General features: G+C 38.7%; 2 protein-coding genes across 3 annotated transcripts; both read left to right on the forward strand.

Annotated features, from left to right (window-relative positions):
* Positions 1–2,489: 2,489 nt before the first annotated feature.
* tmem119b (transmembrane protein 119b) lies at positions 2,490–3,679 on the forward strand. Its single transcript, XM_062989047.1, has one exon. The coding sequence runs from the start codon at positions 2,503–2,505 to the stop codon at positions 3,289–3,291; it is 789 nt and encodes a 262-aa protein (XP_062845117.1). The 5' UTR covers positions 2,490–2,502; the 3' UTR covers positions 3,292–3,679.
* A 13,204-nt stretch (positions 3,680–16,883) lies between these two features.
* Positions 16,884–19,254, forward strand: myl2a (myosin, light chain 2a, regulatory, cardiac, slow). 2 transcript variants are annotated; one of them, XM_062989137.1, is made up of 6 exons: positions 16,884–16,967; positions 17,684–17,759; positions 18,326–18,430; positions 18,522–18,600; positions 18,938–18,986; positions 19,084–19,254. In XM_062989137.1, the coding sequence occupies exons 1-6, from the start codon at positions 16,932–16,934 to the stop codon at positions 19,186–19,188; spliced, it is 450 nt and encodes a 149-aa protein (XP_062845207.1). In that variant the 5' UTR covers positions 16,884–16,931; the 3' UTR covers positions 19,189–19,254. The 2 variants fall into 2 exon arrangements, with proteins under 2 accessions (XP_062845207.1, XP_062845208.1); XM_062989138.1 differs by lacking the exon at positions 17,684–17,759 and having other exon boundaries at positions 16,917–16,982; positions 18,307–18,430.
* Positions 19,255–19,453: the final 199 nt, after the last annotated feature.

Consider the following 19,453-nt stretch of genomic DNA (forward strand, 5'->3'; position numbering starts at 1 on the left):
TAAACCAGTGACCTTTCGATTACTAGTCCAGTACTTTAACCACAAGGATACAACTGCCCTAAAACATGTGATTGAGTGGATTAGTGTGTCCTATCCTGCAATGTATTGCTGGCCATGTTTTATTTCTGCATGTGCCCCTTACCGAAATGCAACAGTGACTACTGATAGGTGTTTGTAGCCTGTTCATCACCTCTGGATACCTCAGTGTGTTACACTTCCAGATGACCCGTCTTGAGTTTCCTTTAAACCGGCAGCGTTTGCTTACATAGCCTTTTTTAGAAAAGCTTGCACAAAGACTTACTGTAGTCTCAGGTCTCTTTTTTTTCTCAGTGAGATTCCACAGCTGCTTTTATCATCCACTACACCTTGTTAAGGCATTATGAAAGTTCAAAGATATACATGACTGTCATATTGAAAAACCAATGCCAATTCTTCGCCTTTGAGCCATCGTTCCAACATGAGGTGCGTGTTTAAGTCATCATGCAAATCGTCATTCCTGATCTTAAATATAAACATACAAGGATGTACATTTTTTTTTTAGATTCTGTTCTTACTGCTAACAGGTTTTGTACAAGAGCCAATACAGCGTACATATTTTTGGACATACTTCAGCTTTAAACACTTAAACTGACATACTCATTCTAATCACATCTAGAAGTGCAGTGACAGGCAGTCTTACTAATTAAACAAGTGTTCATCATACGGTGTTCATCATTACCTTTGCCTCATGCAGCACTTCTGTCTCCCTGAGGTCTGATAAAGCTACTTAAAATTCACAGCCACCTTAACTGGTATCAGATACAAACTGCAGTAGAATCTAAACAAGCATTTCTTCATAAATGTATGGTTAAAGATTAAAGCTATTAGCATCAAATAACCATGAAATGAAATGTCAGAGGGCTGAGTTTAGAATCTGTCATGTTTTTACACAGGACATGAACCTTTAAGCTAGCTTTAGACCCTTTTACAGAGCTTTCATGGTGGCTCTGAGTCTGTAAGTCTAGAGAAAAGAGCGAAAATCTACCCCCCTTTTTTCCCCCAACATCCTTCGGTAGTTTCTAATGAGAACAATCTGTCTGGAACCAGGCCTGGTCTAGAGAGAGAGAGAGAGAGAGAGAGAGAGAGAGATGGAAAGATGAGAAGTAGGAGGAGGAGAAGGAGATGTAGGGGATGGGGGTCTGAAAGTTTTTTTGTTTCTTCAGTCATTCTTCATCCTGCAGAAAAACCAGAACTTGAAGTGGGAGGTCGGCTCCAGTCGCCGTAAGTTAAGACTGAGTTCAGTCTCCTGTTTAAAACATTTGGCTCCAAGTCGAGGTCAACACATGAGTGCAGGGTAAGTTCAGAATTTATGGATCTTTTTTTCTTTCTGCCTAAAATATGCTAGAGGAATGTCTGGGGGGATTTTTCTTTACTCTTCTGTACTCATTCGGTGCAGAGTTGGTATAAAAACAAAAGCTATAGCATGCTAAGATGATGCATTACTCGCTCTATTGTACTTTGCTTTTTGGTGAGTTGATCCTGTTCTGCTTTTAAACTGATTTTACATGAAAGGAAGCTTTCACGCTGGGAAGGCTTTTGCCTAAATTTGGAAATGCTTTTATGCAGAGAGAAAAGATGGGTTGGTGATCTCTTATGTGTTTCTTTTCCTCAGTCTTTATTCTTTTTCTCCACCTATCCTTCTCTCCTTCTGCTTAAGTACATGCTGTAAGGTAACAGTTAAAACCTGGATTCTACATGTACATGAACCTCTTTGTTCAGTGATGATTGTACCAGCAGTTTTGAGCTCAGATGGCACCAAAACAGTAAGGCTTTAGTTCAGGAGGATAAAATGTTTCCCATTTTTGACCATGCAGTTTGTGTTTTGTCACAACATAGAAAGAGAACAAATATAAAAATAGTGTAGGTTTACTCATAAAAAATATACATACAGTGCAACTGATATTTGATGATTTGTTTGCTCACTCATTCGTCTCACTTAAATCAGTAAGGATGCTTGTGTGGTGCAGTGCTTAATCACTGTAGCCCCCTACTATCAGCCCACTTTAGCCCACTGTAGCCCACTACAATCATGACAGATATGTCTGATGGAAGGGGATGGGGGGTTTGAAACAGCCTAGTTATTGAGAGATGCAGTTGTCAGTGCGCTCTCAGTGCCAGTCCCAAGCCCAGATAAAAATAAGTAGGGTTCCACAGGAAGGACAACCAGCAAAAAAACTGTGCCAAATCTGGAATTAGGAGCAAAATTATTTGCTGTGAATGAAAAGAAAAAAATTTGCACTATGGACTATGTCTCATGCCTATGGTAAAAACTATAAGATCAAGTGTGTTGCCTCATATTTATGGAACTTCCCCAGTTTATTTGACCTAATGTAATCCTTTGTATTGCAGGTTTCTGGTAAGAAGATGGATAATTTAACATTGTGTTGCTTCATCATCTGCTCAGTTCTTTCATATTCTTGGATTGGAGTCATTCATGCCTTTCCACACACCCTCAACTTATCCATGATGGAAGAGGCTAGTGGTGTCAAAGAATTCGACAAACATGAGCTTACTTACAGCACAAGTGTCAGTTTATACAGTCAAGATCCTCTGGGACCCACATCTGTCTATACTGAAGGAGAGGAAACTACAACTGAGCACAACCTCTTGAAGGAAGTATTGGGCTTCCTGCAAGAGAACCTCTTTCTCATTTTGGTTATCACTGGACTGATCATCATCATATTCCTCCTCATCTGCTCAGCGGTGGTGCTGAGCCGCAGACGGAAGGTGAGTGCCTACTACCCGTGTGCTTTTCCTGCCAAGATGTACGTGAATGAATCGGATAAGACTGGAGGAGCCCGGATCTTTTGCGAGGTTCCTGAGAAACCACCAAGCAGTTCAATGGAGGAGCCAACCAACAGAGCCAAGCGGCTCCAAGAGGACATCCTACTGGCAACCAAAAACCTTCGAACCCCAACAAAATGTCCATGGAAGGAGGACAAGACAAAGCTGTCGAAACCTAAATCTGCTGAGCAGGCTGAGCAGGAGAAAGAAAATTCTAGGATGGCAGAGGAAAAGAATCCAGAGCAGTGTGTCACCGAGGAGGCTGAAGAGGAGATCAGCTCCGGAACGTCCCAAGATACGGCGCCTGTTGGCCACATGGAAAAGTCCGACCCTTCTAAATCTGAGACGGCTTTAGAAAATGAACATCCATCTGGCTCAAATAACTTAGAGACTCATGAGGAAAAAGACAAACAAGAAGTTGTTGCTCCAGGCTTGTCGTTTATCAGTGAAGAGAAAACGGCATTTTAGTACAACCAGCCAAGTAATTTTTTGGAAAGACAATGTAATACTTAAATGATGTGCTTATAAAAATGTCAAATTATGGACAATGTATGGACAATTTTTGTTATTTTGCTGCAGTTGTACTTTCCACCCATTTTGGTGGATTACTTTAAACACTACACCAAACTAGCCAATAGAATTCATGCATCTTATATTATGAAATTATGTTCTGTTTCTTTGAATTAAAAGCATGTGGTACAGTGGTGCAGCTGGTAGAGTGAATGACACACAGCAACATGGGTCTTGGGGACCTGTGTTTGACCCTTGCCTCTGGTCAATGTCTGTAAGGAGTTCTCCCTGTGTCCATGTGGGTTTCCTCCAGGTACTCCGGTTTTCTCATGCAGAAAGTGAACTGGCTGCTCAAAATTCTATAAATATATCAGGGGCACCAGACCAGGATAAAACACCTAGTGAAAATTTATACTAATAAATAAACAAATGTAATGTAAATATCAAGGATTTGGAATCATGGGGGCATAAGTGATTTTCTAAGTGAGAAATAGCTACTGTATATGTACGCTTATACAGTGTAGGTACAACTATCTAGGTAGGTACACATTCACTGACACACTCATAGATTCATTGATTATTTTTTAAGCTACGTCTTCCACACAGATAAGCTTTGTGGGTATACAATTACTGACTGTAGCCCAACTGTTGCTCTTTGTCATCCCCTGTACTCCATTTCTGATCAGATGATGTTTTGGTGCTGCACTGTTTTGTTACGTACATGTTATTACCATGTTAATGTCATTGCAGTGCTAACAATGGTCCATCACCCAATTAACATCTGGTTAGTCACAGGTCTTGTTTGGGTCCCTTTTGATTGATAAATGGGGTACAGGGGATGACAAAGTGTACAGAACAACATCACAAAGCCTGAGAAAGAACAGAAAACACATTCTCACTCATTATCCTATTAAGGAAATGTATCTCTGTTGGGCTGAGTCTGGTGCTGAGTCAGATTGTTGTTTATATATCCTGGCTCCAAATATTTCATCCACTGCAGACCAAGAGATGTGAGAAACTTAATTGTTGTTTAATTCATCTGGACCGTGCACAGCAGGTTCTTTTTTATTGCATTTTAATTTAGATAAAATGCATCCTGTTAAATTACAGTGTGTGTTTGTGGACACTAAACAGCACAGTTGCAAACCGTAATCTTACAAAAATAACTTTCAGAGGAAATCCATTTATAATAGTAGTGCATATCTCTTAATAGTAGTGATTTTATACTTACCTAGGTGCAGATCATACAATACATTAAAAAAAGCACATCCATTCATTATCAAAACAATGCTGACATGATACGGTTCAGATCAGCTCTGATATATTTCATATAAACTTTCCAGGTTTTTACTTTGTAAACATGAACAATATAAATATTTATTAAACACAAGTCACCAAGTCGATTGTGTTACAGAAGTACAAATAATTTATTACACTACATTTACACATTAATTACTTTTTACAGATTCTAAGTGCACTATTGCTCTGAGCTCTCAGAGCTGAGCAGTATCACACTGTAGTATACACAGTACATACAGTTCTGTAAATGTAATTGCCCTCTTTATATATCTCTATACAATTGCTTATTTGTCACAGTTAAAGAATTACAGGGTCATAGCAGGTCCAGTTTTACAGGAAAACACTGGGCACAGGGCAGGAATACCTTAGACAGCGCATCAATCCATTGCAGGGCTTTACCCGCCCCCCAAGACACAACCAATCATGTCTGTTTAAACACTTGGCTGGCTCAAAGCGCTGCTGAGATTTGAACCTGGATCTTTTCCTCTTTCATTAAAATCCACCTCAACCACATTAACCAAGAAGTGTCATCTTCTGATTAAATAGATAAAGGTTTCATGTCTTTCTCATATTCTATCTTTATAATTTTTAATTTTTCACCAGACTGTGTTCCAGTGGAAATAAATCCGGGTGTTTCATTTACTTCTCTCTCCTCCATTTTTATGTCTGATGCTTGTATCTCATCAGGTTCATGTTTAACGGTCAGTAGATGCGTGTCCATGTCCATGCTATGAGAATCCTGTACAGGTTCTGGATCAGTAAAATGATCCTGATTGGCCAGTTCAGGTTCATATTGAGGTGAGTTGTTGAACTGTGTTGTAGCTGATCTTCTATCTTGGACTGTTTGTCTTAATCTGGATCTGGATCTAAGAAAAATAACAGTATAAAGCAGGATTACACAAATGAAAACACTGTATATATTTTTGTAAACTGAAATTAAATCAAAACACATTTTTGAAACATATTAAAATGTAAATATAAGTTTTGTTGATGTAAATGTGCTTGTTGGTCCAGTTCATAATCATACTATTGAGCTCTGTCTTGGTTTGACCCTTTTGGCACTCCGCTTTCCTTATATAGTCAATGTTTTACTTAGAAACTCCTCCCAGTTTCCCCATAGTAATTAATTAGTCACAGCTGGTGCTTGTTACCTGTCTAATATATTTAAATCTTCTGTGGTTTTAATGTGTGTGAATGTTCACATTAATTATGTAGAGAAAACAAACACAAACTTTTCCAATTGTTTATTGTTCTATAGAGAAAAATAGTTGCATTGCCAGTTTATCCATTTAAAATCAGAAAAAGTGTTGTATTTGCCAAAAAAAAAAGTGATACTTTCTACTGACCTATGGTTGTAAAACCAGTTGGTGACAGTGCTGGTTTCGAGGCCCAGTTGTAACGCCAGTCTCTGGGTGGTGAGGTGAGAGGGATAGGGCTCTAACTGGTAAGCCCTGTTTAAGACTTCCTTCTCTCGTAAGGTGAGCACTACTCGAGGTCTTTTAGCCAATTTAAACGCTCCTGGGTGGTCCAGAAGGAGCGAAGCTGTTGCGTTCGTGTCCAAGAGAGTCCCTTGGGAAGTTCCATCTGAGCCAGAGCTTAGGAGAGTCAGAGGCCATTTCGAATGTGCTGTATGTGATGAATTTAAAAGCATATTCGGTTGGGATTAGTGATACATGGAATAAACATCACAGAGCTTGCACTCAACTTTTTAAACAATTTAATTCTTAACAAGTATATAAAGCTGAATTTTCAAAGAAAGAGTCAAACAAAGTGTCACTTTGTAGAATATTGAAATGTTGTGTTTGTATATACCATCAATATTGTCTTACCTATATGACCTGCACTCTTCATTGCTTTTAGTTGTTGTACATTTTGAGGGTCTTCAAGCCAAACATGCATGCGGATGAAGGGTTCTTTCCCATTTAAGCTCAGTTCGCTCCAGGGTTTGGGCCGAGCCAGGAGATCCGATACAGAACCCTGCGTCATACCCAGCACCATCTCTCCGAACAGACGCTGTCCTGAAAACAAAAAACAATACAAATTTACATTTCCTTTATTGTACATCTATATCCTACGTCTCATAACAAGCCTTGCCATTCCTACTAACTTATTTTCCAACACATTTGTAGATACTGTATGTTTACATCTGCATTTTTATAACTATCAGTGCTCCTTAAGCTTATATCTACAGCCCATGTAGATATAAAGCTTGTTTGACTGTGGATGTTGATGTTTTTATTCCATCAGGACTGTGTTTTTTGCTCGTCCCAGGATTATATCTGATCACTAGGACATTTTTTAAGTTAACAGTTTGCATTTTCTTTCTTTCTTTTTTTGGGTGCAGCCAAACTAGCCCTATTTGTATAGACCCAACTGTAGTCAAACGTAATTACTAACAAGGAATTATGAGACCATGTGACAAAGTTGAATGAGAGTTGAAATTGTTCGAATACACTTACCTAGGTTGTTTTCTAAGAGGACTTTTTTGACCTTTCTGGCAATAGTTAATGTGTCCAGGTAGGAAAACTGGTCATTCTGCTGCTGTTTTCTCCCATTGTATTGCTCATGAAGAGAATGGGTGAGGGATTCGTCACAGGTTGGTCCATCACAGGCTTGAGGAGGTTGCCAGTTCTCCTTATAACTTTGCCGTGTTCTAAGTAAGAACCCATTATCCTGTTTTCTGCATATGGAGTGGTTTTGATTGGTCTCCGAGAAGGTATCATGGTAAGAGCCTTGAGGTAAAGAGATGGGCTTTATGGTCGACCAAGCGTTTAACAAGGATGGGGTCTCAGTGTTGGCAAAATTGGTGTCTTCAGAACTGATCTCGCTCACAACCTTTTTTATAATGCTTTGGACAAAGTCTGTGTTAGAAACAGTATTGAGAAGCTCGTGGTCTTGTGTTAGTTGATCTACATTTCTACTTTCTTGCATTTTTAGTTTCACTTGAATTTCAGAGGTTTGTCTATTCTGCACATCTGGATCCTGTTTGACCTGCATCTCACGTTTCGCCTGCTCCAGGATGCCATTGATGATGTCCTTGGATCGTTTCCCTTCTTCATCATCACAGAGGGTTTTATTATATCTCCTTTGATTCTGCTGGATCTTTGAATTATTGTTATCTGTTAGAGAAAATCTCAGGTCAGACTTAAAATCACAGGTCAAAATCTTATTGCTTTTAAAGTGCATACTAGCATTAACTATAGTATGTTTAATATGTTGGTTTTTTTTGTTTTTTGTTTTTAATTATTTTTGGTTTCCTGTCTAGGCCAAAAAAAACAGCAATGAAAACCTTTCAGGATGTTGAAGACCATATAAAAATACTCATACTTCACTACAAGATACCAACCACTAGTAGAGCTAAATAACATTAAGGTCAGAGTACTTACACTTAATTAGAGCCTTGTAAACCTTGTATGCAGCTTAATTATCTGTATCAGTTTACTAACCTTCATTTTGTGACTGCTTCTCTTTTTTAGCCTGTTCCAGAATGTTCTTTATAGCATTATCAGAGCTCATTTCTGGATGAAAAGTATCTGGAGAAACATCTCCTGCACAGCGAGCAAAACCCTAGGTCATTAAGGGTTATTTCAGCACATCTCACATCATGAAACGAAGACCAATACACTTTTCTCACCTCGCAGTCTGTCCTGAATCATACGTAACACTAGCGCATTCTGTTCGTCCGACAGAAACTGAATCATCCTTACAAACGGCTCTTTTCCTCTGGCGGTAAGTCTGCTCCAGGGTTTAGGATGAGCCAGAAGTTCACTAATGGTTCCTTGCAAACGGCCCAGAATATACTTGCCGAACACACGCTGACCGATGTTGTGTTTCTTGAGCAGTTCCTTCACCTGCCGAGTGATTTCAGCAGTGTCCATCTGGTTCTCGATGCCCTCCAGGAGTCTACCATTCCCAGCCCTGATACTACTGACATTCTCAAAGTCATTCTCATTTGCTATGGAGGCATCGAGCTCAACGGAGGCAGGGTCATCAGTAATGTCATTCTCAGATTTTATAGACAAAGTATCATAGGGCGAGAAACAAGAAGGAGACTGTGGGTGAGGAGATGGTGTGGTTCTGCTGGTCCCAGGAAGTTCACTGATGGTGTTAGCTACTGACGTAAATGTTGAAAGGAGGTCTGCAGGTGTCTCTGTCTCTCTCTTAATTTCCACATCTAATGAAAATAGACAAACATCTCAGCTGTGGGGGATTCACTTTTGACTTCTGCATTTACATACAGAACAGGGATAGTGCATTTTTGTATTTGTTACTTATATAAAATACATTTAAATGCATTGTGTATTATTTATACATACACAATATGGCCAAAAGTTACTTGGCCAGTATCATTCAAACACCTGTACTGGAATTGCCAGTAAAATATATGTGTTTAACTCAGATTCTTAAAAGTAAATTTATCTCTTCTGTTCTGATGATGCACTTAAAACTTAATATTATATTTACAAATTCAAACTTCAAACTTCAAACATCAGCTGGTTTCTCAGGCGCTGCTCTTCCTAGCTGTGTGGCTCTTACAATGACAATACACAAGCTCATGTCATGCTCACACTGGCATATCAGCTCTGGTACAATATTCAACAGTTGACCTGTGGATTTTTTTTTGCTAAATGTTTCTAACTAAATGAATTTAAATAAGTAAAATGTGCGATATAAATTAACAACATGTTACTATACTCCTTTACCTCTTAAAACAACACTATGTTCAGCTGGATGGCTCTGAGAGAGAATATCGTCCTGTTTATCCACATCTCTCTCTGAGGAAGAACAGGATAACTGAGAACACACACACAAAAAAACAGATAATACATTCAATATGTTTAAATGCACTTTTTATTATGGTTTATGTGATCAGTAATTAAGAATTCAGTCTAAATAAATGACAGATGCATCAGTTGTCTTATATTAGACCCATAAAAAAGATAGAAGAGATGATTACTAAGAGGGATCGAGAGATTGTGTGCCTGATAGAATGTTTATGGTTCTAATAATTAAAGCATTATTATAAAACCAGAAATGTATTTTTATGACCACTCATGGCAGCATATAACATGTAGTCTGACAGGTTTGAGACATACTTAAATATCACAATCCCATAATCTGGGATTGTGGTATTTAACTGGTTGTACATCACTGTCCTTTTTATTTATTTCACATAGTATTAAGTGTTAAATGTTTAATGTTGAACACATTAATCCTGTATCATTCCCCAAAAATCTAAAGCTACATTTGTGCACTTACAGATAGATGGTGGGGATGTGATGAAGCCAGCTTCCTCTCTCTGAGAATCCTGTTAATAATAAAAATGTGAGTGAGTAAAACTACATACAGTTTCAATAGTAATCAGATCTGAGATAATACAGACTAGGTAAGACCTGAGTTCAGCCTTGATCCTCTCGTAGTCCTGCTGAGAGTGCAACTTGTCCTCTAGTGTCTAATAAACACACAGCTACAAAGTCAGCATCAACATAGCAGCATATAAACAAGTCGTAGTGGAAATATTAGAGTTCTGTACCTCAATATCCTTTATTTTATTGTTTAGTTGTTGTTGGAGGTATGAGATGTGATTGGCTGTGCTCTCCTGGACCTTCTGTAGTGTGAGTTGGAGTCTCTGGACTTCCTCTCTCAGGCACACAATCTCACGATCCCTCTTAGCAATCATTTCTTCCAGCAAAACACCGGAACAGGTCTGCATTACACATTTATCAGATTTTTGATACAGAATGTAATTTAAATGGCCAGCTAAATTGACAAAAGTATGTGGACACTTGAATATGTGCTTGTTAGACATACATGGGCAATAATATGGAGTCTCATCTCTCCCCCACACCCTCTTTGTGTTCGGCTAAAACATTTACATTTAGAGCATTTAGCAGATGCTTTATCCAAGACGACTTACAGCTGTAACCGTATACAACGCAAGCAAATGAGGTTAAGGGCCTTGTTCAAGGGCTCAACAGTGGAAGCCTTTCAGTGATGGGCCTTCCTGGTTCACTACTTTAATCACTGAGCTATCACTGCTGCATTTTACTGGCAAGATTTTGGAGTTTCTGCCCAGTTTTTGCTTACTATCATTGTTAAAAGTCATCAGAACTTTGCTCAATAAAGGCTGAGGTCAGGGCTTCGTGCAGGCCACTGAAGTTCTTGCACACAAAACCATGTTTTTATGGACTTTGCTATGTGCACAGGGCCACAGTCACAGCCTTTCCCAAACTGTTTCTATAAAGTTAGAAGCATATAACAGATTTATTAACAGATTAATAATTGATTTTTACACATACAGTGTATCACAAAAGTGAGTACACCCCTCACATTTCTGCAGATATTTAAGTATATCTTTTCATGGGACAACACTGACAAAATGACACTTTGACACAATGAAAAGTAGTCTGTGTGCAGCTTATATAACAGTGTAAATTTATTCTTCCCTCAAAATAACTCAATATACAGCCATTAATGTCTAAACCACCGGCAACAAAAGTGAGTACACCCCTTAGTGAAAGTTCCTGAAGTGTCAATATTTTGTGTGGCCACCATTATTTCCCAGAACTGCCTTAACTCTCCTGGGCATGGAGTTTACCAGAGCTTCACAGGTTGCCACTGGAATGCTTTTCCACTCCTCCATGACGACATCACGGAGCTGGCGGATATTCGAGACTTTGCGCTCCTCCACCTTCCGCTTGAGGATGCCCCAAAGATGTTCTATTGGGTTTAGGTCTGGAGACATGCTTGGCCAGTCTATCACCTTTACCCTCAGCCTCTTCAATAAAGCAGTGGTCGTCTTAGAGGTGTGTTTGGGGTCATTATCATGCTGGAACACTGCCCTGCGACCCAGTTTCCGGAGGGAGGGGATCATGCTCTGCTTCAGTATTTCACAGTACATATTGGAGTTCATGTGTCCCTCAATGAAATGTAACTCCCCAACACCTGCTGCACTCATGCAGCCCCAGACCATGGCATTCCCACCACCATGCTTGACTGTAGGCATGACACACTTATCTTTGTACTCCTCACCTGATTGCCGCCACACATGCTTGAGACCATCTGAACCAAACAAATTAATCTTGGTCTCATCAGACCATAGGACATGGTTCCAGTAATCCATGTCCTTTGTTGACATGTCTTCAGCAAACTGTTTGCGGGCTTTCTTTTGTAGAGACTTCAGAAGAGGCTTCCTTCTGGGGTGACAGCCATGCAGACCAATTTGATGTAGTGTGCGGCGTATGGTCTGAGCACTGACAGGCTGACCCCCCACCTTTTCAATCTCTGCAGCAATGCTGACAGCACTCCTGCGCCTATCTTTCAAAGACAGCAGTTGGATGTGACGCTGAGCACGTGCGCTCAGCTTCTTTGGACGACCGACGCGAGGTCTTTTCTGAGTGGACCCTGCTCTTTTAAAACGCTGGATGATCTTGGCCACTGTGCTGCAGCTCAGTTTCAGGGTGTTGGCAATCTTCTTGTAGCCTTGGCCATCTTCATGTAGCGCAACAATTCGTCTTTTAAGATCCTCAGAGAGTTCTTTGCCATGAGGTGCCATGTTGGAACTTTCAGTGACCAGTATGAGAGAGTGTGAGAGCTGTACTACTAAATTGAACACACCTGCTCCCTATGCACACCTGAGACCTAGTAACACTAACAAATCACATGACATTTTGGAGGGAAAATGACAAGCAGTGCTCAATTTGGACATTTAGGGGTGTAGTCTCTTAGGGGTGTACTCACTTTTGTTGTCGGTGGTTTAGACATTAATGGCTGTATATTGAGTTATTTTGAGGGAAGAATAAATTTACACTGTTATATAAGCTGCACACAGACTACTTTTCATTGTGTCAAAGTGTCATTTTGTCAGTGTTGTCCCATGAAAAGATATACTTAAATATCTGCAGAAATGTGAGGGGTGTACTCACTTTTGTGATACACTGTATGCTGTTTGCAAATGTGGTCAGAAACTTACTAATTAAGAGTGGTGTCTACAAACTTGTGGCATTATAGTGTATAATGTTCATAATTACTACATCTTAACCCATCTTCATTAATATGCTTATATTTGGATTGTTCATCCTCCATTCCCACTAAATTAGCACTTCAGTCACCAAAATGTTACAAATGTGTTGCATTACCATATTTTAAAGAATTATGTTTGATCTAGTTGTCCTTCCAGCCTTCAGTCACTAATCTTCTGAGCTGCAGTCTAGAGAAAAATAATACGATAACCAAAAATGCTGTAGAAGCTCTGCACTGTTACCCAGACCATGAAACCCAGGTTCAATAGAAACACCCCCACCCCTAGATGTCCCCACCCACTTCTGTTGGCAGTCTAATTGTTGTAAGGTCATTGTTTGCATATTTTAAAATGGTTCACTTCTGAAAAAACAAAACAGTTTTCTAAGGCTAAATATGTCATTGAATGGATCTTTCCAGACATAAACAACTACAACCACTCCCACTCAGGTTCTCTTTTTGGATCAAAGGTCATTTACAGACACAGGGCCAATATTTACCATCCTCTCTGTGCTCTTTTTACATACAGCTATCAGTGTACAGATTTAGATTAATCCATATAAAAAACAATGACATTATTATTTTTATATATGAATTGTTCATTTTCCCTTCACCCTACACACACAAACAGAGCATGTTGTCCACTAACAGGACACACCTAGACACTAAAATACATCCAAGATGCAGTAGAACCTCCCAAGCCAATCCCAGTCAATATGACTCAGCACTAAATTCAATATTAATATCATTACACGTTTATATAATCCAGCGCTCAAAATGAAGCATAAGAACCTTACCGTATTTCAGAATCTCAGCGGTGCACAATTGAAAATGGACTGTCCTTTACAGTGGGCAGTTAAATCCCCAAATGAAGAGTGAGCACACCATGTGAGCCTGCTTTTAACAGCCCTGGCTCATCACAGAACTGGAGATGGGAAATGGTTGAAACAGAGGGGACACTGAGAATGGTACAGCCCCAATCAATACAAACAATCAATACCTCCATCTATCAAACAAATCAATACCCTGCAGAGAAAAAAAGAGCGAGACTGCAATCAATCGGTCAATAGATCAATCAGAAGCTGAATGGTGCAGCCATCTGCTGAACAATAAATCAAAAAATGCAAGCTCCATTCAGCTATTTAATTGCACAGCATTAGAGAGATCAGTCTGAAAGTGTAAAAACTTGAAAAACATGAAGAATTAAAACAAAATGATATTCAAGGGATTTTAACCTACTACTGCATCTCTAATGTCTGTTAGAAGACCAAGAATTTGGACATAAACACTTACAACATTTATTATAATTATTATCTGTGGTTATGTGTGTCAGTAAAAGCATAAGGAACCAAAATAATTGTCAGTAAAATTGTCCTTGTAAATGAACAGTCATTTTATTTTAATCCATTTAATGGTTTCACCTCAATGACTTTCAATACAAATAAACTTTGGTAGCTATACTACTAAAATTTACATTTAAATTGATGGCAATTAGCTTTCATTTAAAGCAGCTTACAATTGTGACTGAATACTTTTCAAGCAATTGAGGGTTAAGTACCTTGCTTAGAAGCCCAACATTGGCAACTTGGTGGTGGTGGGGCTTACACTGCCAACCTTCTGATTACTAGTCCAGTACCTTAACTTGTCTAAATAACTGTCTATGTTGAGCCCAGTGTTTCTGTGTGGAAGCACCACAACCCTGACCAGAACAAAGCTGCGCTAGAAAAAAAAGTATGTATTTTATGTATTAAAATGTATTATTATTATTATGTTTTATGTTTAGTTTTATTGTGTTTTAGCCTCCTGCAACAGATCTATTTATTCCCGGGCAACACTGAATAGATTTTATTGATTGAATTGAGCTGAGGTAAAAAGATTAATTGTAGTGTGTTTATGCAAATATTGATTTCTCCATAGTAACCAAAAATAAAGGAAGCAAGTCAGACAATTAAAAAAAATTAAATTACAAAATTAAATGCAAAAACAAGTTGTTTTGTGGTAAATTGTTCCAAGACCAAAAAATGAAGTAATGTCTGATTAATGACAATATTATCTTATTATCTTTTCTTATTTTATTTTTTAGTGCAGGACGTAGTGCTACACAGCTACAGCATTTTCTCTGACCACTCTGGTTTCCTTACACGCCCACTGTTGGATGAGCAACACTAATGTCCCTGGGTGTAAATGAGTAAATAAGTGACTTGTGTTTAATTGGCACCTGGTCCATGGTGTATTTTTTTCACTGTGCTCAGTTTTTTTATTGAATAATACATGGTTTTGCTGAAGAATAATTGATTTTATTTAAGATTATTATTTTATTATATTGTTGGTTTCTTTGTTTTACTCTTCATGAAGTACAGTAACCCTGTGTTCTTTTAATGTTCTTTTTAATGTAACTGTTTTAAACTCATTTTTTGCATGTCTCATACATTTTTGACTATTACATTTGACTACACATTGACAGCCTATAGGATTCTATAATATGGCTATATGTTAGAATTATTGGTGAGGTTTAAACTTTTACTATGAATAGAGTAGACACAGCATCTCAACAATTCAGAAATTGACATTGTTGTGGCTTACACACTGTCTCCTCAGTTTAATAATAGTAGCATTAATACTGGAACACTTTGTCATGTGGTTTAAGACACAGACATGATAACCTTCAGCAGCTAAAACTGGGAATAACTCTACTGGAAAGATGGTTACAATACGGTTTACTATGTCCACTGTCAATCAGATTTTTAAGAAATGACCCTGTGTACTTAACTGTAAACAGTGTCAGCCATTATCCAGCAACTTCTAGCAATCAGACGATTGCTGGTTCAAGCCCCACCACTGTCTAGTTGCCACTGTTATTGTCTACAATTGTAAGTCACTTTGGATAAAAGCATTTGCTAAATGCCATGAATGTGAATCTGAAGTCAAGCCAATTTTAGAACTCATTGTATTCCCAAGACTGGACTGAAACACACATGTCCTAAAAGTGTATATAAAGACTTCAACTGTGGGTCTACAAATAAAAATGCTGTTATGTGTTTTACTCTCTCTAAGAGTTGGCATGTAGCAAAGATGACACCAAACAACTTGCAATTATACAGGAAGTGAAATAAGAATTGTGGCAGCAGAATAACTGCAGAAATCTCAAGAATCAAGCATGTTAATGGTCTTTTATGTGGATTGATGAAAACCCAAGTGTTTATAAATGCTTTTGTTTCTTTTTCAGCTCCTCTGTTATGGTCCTCTAAAGTTTGATTTAATTGGCCATGGTTTCCATGACTGGAATTTTCTTTAAAGAAAAAAGCAGACTCAGTGCTTTCACTGAATTTGCAAAATCAACAATAACTGTGTTTCTTTACCCACAGTAATTTTGAAAAGAGAAGTTGGCATGACATCAAAGCATCCACCCCGAATGTCCCTCGTGGCCATCCTGGCTTCTCATTAGTCCCTAAAGCCTGGCTCCAGTTACTCTAAACCACTGTTGTTTCGACCACATGAGCCTGAGCTTTTACAAACAGAGGGTTGCGAAGGTCATTGTTTACCTGTCACTTCCTAAAGAGGGCATGGGTTATTTATATCGACCAGTAGTAGGAACATGGTGGGGATACATAAGACCATCAGCTTGTGCCCCATTGTCTGCATCCTTTACTGTTCTCTAATTCTGTGCCTGGCTTCAATCATGGTGAGTGATATGAACTATGTGATTCTTGGAGTCGATTCATGATGTTTTGTGGGGTTTTGTGGATGTAATAATGCCAGGAAGACTGTAAGATCATGGGTAGTGATGGTTAATGAGCATCTGTAGAATAAATATGAGGCAGACTTATACAATGTCATTAGCAACTAATGTGTATGAGATGCAATAACATGAGGCAAGGATCATGGGTAACTGTATAGTTTAACACAGTTTAATAGACAATGCATGGAACTAAACTGTAGGGGACAAATGCTTTTCATCGGGTTGGTACCCACACTGTGCCCAGGATTTTCAGGAGGTGTTCTAGAGAGAGGGAATATTGTAGAAGGTGGATTGGCTACTTAATTGCTCTTAGATGTAATTGAGTAAATATGGATGTGTGTGATGCCCTGCATTTGATTGATGCTTTTTCCAGGGTGAATTCCTTCCTTGCGCCTAGTATAACAAGAGACACTGTTTTATTTTACCTTAATCAGGATGAATGATAAAGAAATAGTAAATAAATAAAATAAGAACTGATTTGCAGGCACCTAAAAAGGCAAAGAAGCGAGCAGCAGAGGGAGCCAATTCCAACGTCTTCTCCATGTTTGAACAGACTCAAATCCAGGAATTCAAGGAGGTAAAAATCACTGAGCTCACCCTGCTCTTCTCCTTCTCACCCTCTCAGACTCAAACCATCCATTCATTCATTGCTTTCTCTCTTTTACACTGTGACTAACCACAAATCCTTCTGTTAAATCTCTCTTCCATGGTCTGTCAGTCAGCTAGGCGGTATGCGTAGCATGAACATTTGGCAGCATGCTTGAGGGGTGAATGTAGAGACCCTCATAAAATATGCACCAGCTGTCAGCACTGATTAGACGGAGATGAATGATACTTCCAGATCGTTTATGACGTGGATTCTCAAGCCTTCGCATTTCAAGCATAGGGAAAAAATATTTTTCTAAGTTTTATAATCAGTGTTCAAATCCCCAGAGGTGCTATCGGTCGGTCAGGAGTCTATATACTGACATGATTGGGGATGTCTGATGGCAGGAGGTGGCCGAGGCCCCATAATGGATTGGCATACTGTCTTGGGTGTGTTACTGCATTGTGGCCAGTGATTCCGGGTATGTAGACCCACTGTGACCATGAGTTTACTTTGTGCATAGGGGCACAGTTAAACTGGAACAGCAAAGGGTCTTCCCTCAATTGTTACCACAAAGTTGAAATATATTTTCTATTTATAACTGTTTTTAAACAATTTACATTTAAGGAGTTTTCAAACATTTAATAACCACTGAATTCTCTCCTTGTTTTACTTAATAATGTTGTTTCTGTTTCTGTTTATGCCAGGCTTTCACCATCATGGACCAGAACAGAGACGGCTTCATAGACAAAAATGACCTGAGGGACACCTTCGCAGCTCTGGGTTAGTTTAGACCAGTTTCATTTATAACTCTAAACTGAAATCTAAACAAGTAAACAAAAAATATTTACTTGTTTATTTCCAGTAATCATTTTATCCTGGTCAGGGTTGGGGTGGTTTTTGTGCATTGCAGGATTACACCCAGAACAGAGTCGTAATATGTGCGGGGCAACACACTTTTACACATTCGCCCAGGGGCAGTTAGGGGCACCTAGGGGCAGTTTAGGTCAGCCATTATACCTTCTGTATGGTTTAAGGGGACCAGGAGTACCTGAAATATACCCACATGGACACAAGTGGAACTTGTAAAATACCTCATAGACAGAGACCAGGATCATTTATTTATTTAGTTTAATGCTGATCAGGGTTCCATTGCTCAAGAGACTATCAAGAACCACTTGCCACACAATGACAATGTCACAGTGATAAAAACACCTAACGGCATGTTTTTGTAAAGTGTAAGGAAACCAGAATACAGAATTCAGTGTCAAAATCAATCTGATTTCATTTGTTTACCCTGATGACGACATTTAGCTGAATGTATCTTCTCTGCCTCTGTGAAACAACAGGTCGTCTGAACGTGAAGCAGGAGGAGCTTGATGACATGCTAAAAGAGGCTCCTGGACCCATCAACTTTACTGTGTTTCTTACCATGTTCGGAGAAAAGCTAAAGGGTAAGATCAGCAGCTAGGAACAATTTAGTCATCTTCTTAGTACGAGACATCAGAATATTACGTTAAAGGTGGACTTCCTGTCACACTGTAGGAGCTGATCCAGAGGAGACCATCCTTAATGCCTTCAAAGTGTTTGATCCAGAGGGAAAAGGCGTCCTGAGGAAGGAATAGTGAGTTCTTTTTACTGTGTTTTGTGAATGCTCAGATATAAAATAAAGTTTGTGTTTGTGAAGGAAGTTCTGTAAGTTTATTTGGATACAAAATGTGTTTCATTAATTTAGTCACAGCTACAAAAAACAAGAGATTTCGGACAGCATAAGTACTGGACTGTATTTTGGACTGTATTGATTTTAGCTCGTTTTTTGTCCATAACGTCTTCTTGTCACATAAAAATGCAAATAAGTATAACATAAGTGGATTCAGTGGCTACATAACAACTTGATTAATTAGTTAATTGTGCAAGATTGTGTAAATGACTAATAATTCAATCAAATCTCTTTATTGTAGTGTTACTGAGATGCTGACCACACAAGCCGACAGGTTCACACAAGAAGAGGTAACAGAGATACAAAAATATCACAGCAAACATTTCATTTATTGTATTAAATTTAGCTACTTTACAATTCATGCTATAAATCTTCTTTTGTCACTAGATGGATCAGATGTTTACTGCCTTCCCACCGGATGTATCAGGGAACCTCGACTACAAAAACTTGGTTCACATCATCACCCATGGTGAAGAAAAGGACCAGGAGTAAAACTTTAGCTTCTACACCTCTTCTCATAATCACAATCACCATGATTATGGGTTCTTATTAGCCTGGTTAGCAACAATTGTCAGTTGTTTTACCACAAAATAATACAGTTTTTTTATGTATTATAGTGAATATTTGCTTGTTAAATAAATTTTATTTTTCACTGTCTTTGTGTTTCTAATTTAATGATCCTTAAAAAGCAGTAAATCTTTTGGAGCTTAAACAGTTACTGTATATAATGTACAAACCTTAATTCTAGAAAAACTAA

This window comes from Trichomycterus rosablanca, chromosome 26, assembly GCF_030014385.1.
Source record: "Trichomycterus rosablanca isolate fTriRos1 chromosome 26, fTriRos1.hap1, whole genome shotgun sequence".
NCBI lineage: Eukaryota > Metazoa > Chordata > Actinopteri > Siluriformes > Trichomycteridae > Trichomycterus > Trichomycterus rosablanca.